Below are 6006 nucleotides of genomic sequence, written 5' to 3'. Positions count from 1 at the left end.
CTCAAGACTAAAAGAAAAACGAATTAAATTACAGCGTCAATCCAGACGAACGTCTTTACACTGTTGTGTGCCGATATGTGGAAATTCGTCGAAATACAATGGAACGATTAGTTTTCATCGCTTCCCTGTGGATCTTGAGGTGAGATCAAAGTGGCTAGTCAAGATCCGCAGGGATAGCTTCACTCCAACTGAATGCACTCGAGTCTGCAGTTGTCATTTCCTTTTTGAGGATTTTGTAACGACGACTGGAGGGGAGAAACGACTAAAGAAAGGCAGTGTCCCTTGTTTGTTTGCCTGGAATGAGTTCAGCGTCCCGGCACCTCGGCTTAATGTCTGGCAACGTCGGCCAAGGCCTCCTTCCCCTGACCTACCGATGGCGTCTGACAACGAGGTGGTCACAGAGATGGAAGTTGTACATCGTGATCACGCCTACTGTGTCACCCCCACTACTGCACTTGTCACACATCATCTGGCAGATGAAAACGAAGCCCTGAGGAGAAAGGTAGAGGAGCTCCAACAACAAGTCCAATCACTGCAACTGCTGTCTCGGTTTGGACTCCAACACCTCCAAGGATCTGATGAGGATATTCGTTTTTACACAAGGTTGGTCCATGCTATTATGCAATTGTATGTAGTAGCTAACTCTATGTGTGTCTGGGTTGCAGTGGGGGTTATAGTACTGAAAATCTATACTAAAGTTAAAGTACAATTACTCCCTAAAAAATGTACTCGAGTAAAAGTAAAATTTCCTTTTTGAGAAACTGAAGTAAAATTTAAAAAAGTATGTTGTTCCATCAATAATATGTCAGTCATCATTTTGTATTATTATGAACATAAAGTTCTAAAGTGATTATAATTTCATTGCAGATTTGCATCATACAAGCATTTCCAGGCCTTTTGGCAATTGGTGGAGCCTGCTGCAACAACTAAAATGGTACGGATCACCAGTGTCCATGCTGCCTCCAAAGAACCTAGCCTTCTGAGACCATCAGTAAGTTATGTTGTTAGTCTTAACATTTGTTACAGTTTACTTGACATATCTTGACTGTCAAAGGCTCCATTATTAATCAAGGGTGTTTTCAGATGATTTGTTAGGGCAACACACATTAATACTACAGTACAAGTGATTTCTAGTGTGTTGTGTGTTTTTGTTTTTTAACAGAGACTAGCACCGATAGATGAGTTACTGCTTTTCTTGATGCACCTTTCTGTGGGCCTGCATTTGAGGGACCTAGCCAAACGCTTCAACATCCATACCACCACAGCAAGCAGAATAATTACATCGTGGACACATTTCCTCTATTATCTACTGGGTTCCATCCGCCTGTGGATACCACCAGAGGAATTAAAGGCTCATCTACCACCTGAGTTTGCTTTGTTCCCAGACACACAAGTGGTGCTTGACTGCACAGAAATCTTTTGCCAAACTCCCTCTTCTCTTCTTTTGCACAGCGAAGTCTACTCCCCATACAAGTCACACACCACTTTCAAGGCCATGATTGGCATTGCACCTCATGGTCCCATCACCTTTGTGTCACCTCTGTATGCAGGTTCCATGAGTGACCGGGAAATTTTTAAGCAGTCAGGAATAGCCAAACTCCTCACACCAGAGATGGCCATTATGGTTGACAAAGGCTTTCTTGTGGACAATCTCTTCTCTGGAAAGGTTTACCGACCTGCTTTCCTTGCAAGAAACAAACAGATGACCAAAGAGGATGTCCAGCAGACACAGTCTATTGCCCGTGTGAGAGTGCATGTTGAGAGGTGCATCAGGCGAGTAAAAGAGAACAAACTGTTTGATAAAGTCATTCCTCTGTCAGTGTGTGGGAGCATTGACCAGTTGTTCACCGTCGCTTGTCTCTTGGTGAATTACCAGAATGGACCACTGGTTAAGGCATGGGCAACACAGAAATGAATGGACTAGAATTTTTATGAATCAGTTTACAATCAGTTCCAATTTCTTTGTTCAAGTTTTATTGTTAATTTTTACGAATCTATACAAAACTTGAACTGATACTGTATGTTGTATGTTTACAAACATACACAAATGTAGAGATGTTATTGTTCATTTTTACAAATCTATATATATCTTTGTAAATGCACTCACACACTCTCTCACACACATACTTGCTCATTTGTTATTGCTGTTCAGTTCATTCCATTTTGATGGTCATGTATTTTTACCCAACATGTAATATAATTGTTCATTTCTGTTCATTTTTGTTCTGTTACAGTTAGTAATAGATGATTGAAATAAATAACATCTTAAGAGTCCAACATTTCTCTTTGTAACACTTTGTTCAGATTTGATTCTAAGCATAATGTAAAATTATTGAGAAACGTTTTTTTTGTAGTTTTTTTCTGTACAAAAAATGCTAAATTTTGACATTTTTTTTAAACATTTTATAACATTTAGATATGAATCCAACTTGTGAAAATATATCTTTCAGGTAGTCAAATAGTATAATGGAGCCATGTAGCTGTAATGTTTCAGGCAGCAAACTTAAAGTTTAATATTCAAACAATCCAACAATCGAAACAAGTGTGTATGAACACAAACAATAACCGGCCAGTGAACAGAGAAACAGGGGGAGCTTAAATACACAGAGATAATGACAAAGACAACAGGTGACGATGATGAGTGAAACACAGGTGAAGGCGGGGATGACAACGATGATGAACAGGTGATGATGATGACGGAGGATACTGGGAAGTGTAGTACAGATGAAGACAGACAGTGAATGTGACAATAGCCATCTAGTGGTTAAATTGATTTTTCAAAAATGGGCATAAATGTTACATTAAACCATTTAAAATTATCCATGTTATCCCCATGAATGAAAGTTAGATATCTGGGTCTTTTATAAAGTGAAATTTGCATAAAATACTGTTGTTGTTTTTTTGTTAAAAGCCTATTTAAATAAATATTTTTTAATCTATTCATAGAAATTTACAAGATATTATAAATCCTCCCAAAACTACACAAATGTTGAGGAAAAACATTAACAAACAGAGTAAAATTGCATTTGTAAAAACATTTTTATAATCCTGTTACAAAATTAAATGTTATTGTCTGGGGTATCTGAAGACCCCAAAGATCACAAGTGACAACATAAATGAGGGTTAAACTGATATGTTGTTTGTTTACAAACATTCACAATTTAATAAATACATACAAAAATAGAACTGATTTACTGTAAATTATTCTAAGAGTAACAGTAAATAGTAACAGTATCTATTTCAAACACACAGCCATGTAAAAATAAAAAAAGAAGTGATCCCCCTTCTCCCTAATGATTTGTGCAACCTCTGCATCTTTGTAGATTCTTTGGATGACCATGTCATCCTCTGCAAACACCACAAAGTCACACCACTCCATTCCACTTATTAGAAGCTGGCCTTGGACCTGCCAGTAGTAGCTGTGCTGCCGTTTTAATTGCATTGTGTTGCCATGCAACTTCAAGTACTTGCAATCAACATAGCTCTTGCAATTTGGACATTTAATCTCAACCAAACCATAGGGAGGGTTTTCGGTTGGGTCAAATACAACCCCGTCAGGAGAAGACCCTAACCAGGGGGCATCAGGGTGGATGATAAACCCACAAGGCCAATAGTTTGTGTTCTTGATCCTGCAGTACTCCTCAATGGCAACAGGTTCAAGTACCAGGCCCCTCTTCATGGCAGCAGTTTGAACAGTGCCCTTCCAAATCCTCTGAGCGAGCTGCTGTGCTGTACTCTCACCTCGAACATGGCACAACTCTCTAAAGTGTGAGGACGTTATTCGTGGTCGACGAACCTGATGCCACTCTGCAGACAAGCTCTGGTCCCGTGTGGAAGCCTCCACCTGTCTGGCCATTTCAATACTTGTCTGGAGGGAGACCAGATGAAGTTGTTGTTGTTCACTGCAAACAAATTGACAGGTTGTAGGCTCCAACCTGTAATCAGCCAACGGCAGAAGTGGAGGTGGAGGTGCATCTGAGTGCAACTGGATGGTCCTGGTGGGTGCTACTGGGTGCTGAGAGGCGATGGCACTTCCCTCCTGCACTTCCCCTAGTGCTGACTGGACTAACGGAACATCAGAACTAATGGCCATGGTGGTGATGAGTGGTGCCAAGGTCGCAGGGAAATCACTATACACCTCAGCCACTTTGAGCATGTCCACATCTGGCAGTTCTCCCCTCAGTGCTTTGTAAAGTGTGCTCCTGTGTACATGGTAACATGCTGTGTTTCAGATGTGTTTATTTTCATATTTAAATCATGTTTTATCTAAATTATAGAAATAACATAAAACATTATTACCTTACACCATTTCCAACCGTCTTTTGCTTGGGTTTGGCTGCCAACACGACCATGTCTCTGACCCGGCCTGGCTTCACACCCTGTTGATAGTAATGGTCTTTAATGAAAGCAAGCTTTGCACACATACCAATTCAGCTGACTGACTACACTATGAAACAGTGTGGTAAATAATGCTCTCAGACTTACCATAGACCTTGGCTTGTGCCAGCGTTGCTCTGTTTCAGTGCAACTAAGGACAGGGGGTACAGCACTGATCTGAAGCTGCGAGAAGTGTGCTGTCTGATAGAGCAGTGCAACATTGTGATTGCACAGTGCCTTACCAGCCACACATGAACACACAGCCTCATACAGTTGCACCGGGAATGAGTGCTCAAGTGTAATCTTAAAAAAAACAACAAAAAAAAACATTACCAATAACCATTGCCATCTTAAATATAGTACAGGCACAGGAAATGGAACAAAATCAACATTTCAGATTGTTAGTCATGGTAGGCTTAACCATATCATATTAGTTAACAAATGACCAAAAAAGGTCGTTTTTAGTTCTGTTTTTATAAACATTAAAATATGTTAGTATTACATATGTGAGATGTTAGTAGGCTATTACAAGTCAAAAACGTTACATGAATACTGAACATACAGATAACTGAAACTCCAACAAACTTACAACTTAACTTACCATACAAACTTAACTTAAACTTAACTTATAATAAACAACAGCCGTCACAAGCAGTTCCTGGAGTTTTCATGGGGGCTAGGTTAGATATCCGAGTGCTATTTTCTGCCTATGTTACTGATACAGAACCTATCCTAGCAACACAAAATCCCCAGGACATGTTTGGAGCAGAACTGGCTGGAACAACTGAACTATCTTAGATCCTACTCTGAGGTCGTGAGGTTTCTCATTCTTCCTCAGTGACCTATGGCAGGTAGCGCGGACGCTCACTCTCCCTGTCTCTGGCTCTTTGTTTGACACTGAGTTAAGAATAATATCATGTTATGATCAAAACAATTAAAACAATATAATATTCATCAGGCTCATTCAATGTTTAACGTTACCGGTTAGCAAGATAGCTCATAGGCTAGGCTACTAGACTAAAACAAAGCATAGTAAATTAACTTACCTTCGTAATGGTCAATGTAGCTGGAAATATACATTTTAAACCCCTTCTCCCGCTTGCTCTTTGGGGCTGATGTTGAGGATTGTATAATCCTATGTACATCGTTAACGGTAGTCCTTGGCAGGTCCTGCAAGCATCGTGTGTAAAATGCCATCTTCCTCGTTGACTAACTAAAGTTAACGTTAGCGTTCTCGCTCTGACAAGCAGCTGCTCGCTGTCAGACTCGCTCTGACAGGAGTAACCGGAAGTCGTGCGGCCTACCGTTACAACCCGGAAATATCGAACGTTCTGTTTATGCAACAAGCCTATCTACTAAATTTAAGGGTTGTCAAAAGAAATGTAACTTTTTTTGTTATTCTGCATCAGGATTTTAGGGTAAAATTGATTTGATTGTGTATGGGAATCTGTATATTTAGGTGCTTTTTGCCTTGTATTTACCTGTTTTCATAATGTGATTGTGTGGAGTTTGGAAAAACAATACATGATTTGATGTTGAACAATAATTAAGATTAAAAATATGAATTAGAACAGAGAAATATAGAAACAACCAACGATACAAAGTGAAACAAATTCATTATACTATGCA

At 39.6% G+C, this 6006-nt stretch overlaps 1 protein-coding gene across 1 annotated transcript; it reads left to right on the top strand.

The window, feature by feature from the left end:
• Positions 1-817: 817 nt before the first annotated feature.
• LOC130101073 (uncharacterized) lies at positions 818-1965 on the top strand. Its single transcript, XM_056266615.1, has 2 exons — positions 818-991; positions 1163-1965. Exons 1-2 carry the CDS (start codon positions 932-934, stop codon positions 1913-1915), a joined length of 813 nt encoding a protein of 270 aa, XP_056122590.1. The 5' UTR covers positions 818-931; the 3' UTR covers positions 1916-1965.
• Positions 1966-6006: the final 4041 nt, after the last annotated feature.

The sequence above is a fragment of the Rhinichthys klamathensis genome, unplaced genomic scaffold (assembly GCF_029890125.1).
Source record: "Rhinichthys klamathensis goyatoka isolate OS25496 unplaced genomic scaffold, OSU_Roscu_1.1 h1tg000011l_1, whole genome shotgun sequence".
NCBI lineage: Eukaryota > Metazoa > Chordata > Actinopteri > Cypriniformes > Leuciscidae > Rhinichthys > Rhinichthys klamathensis.
Note: the sequence above shows the minus strand (reverse complement) of the source record. Positions and strands in the feature narration are given on the sequence as shown.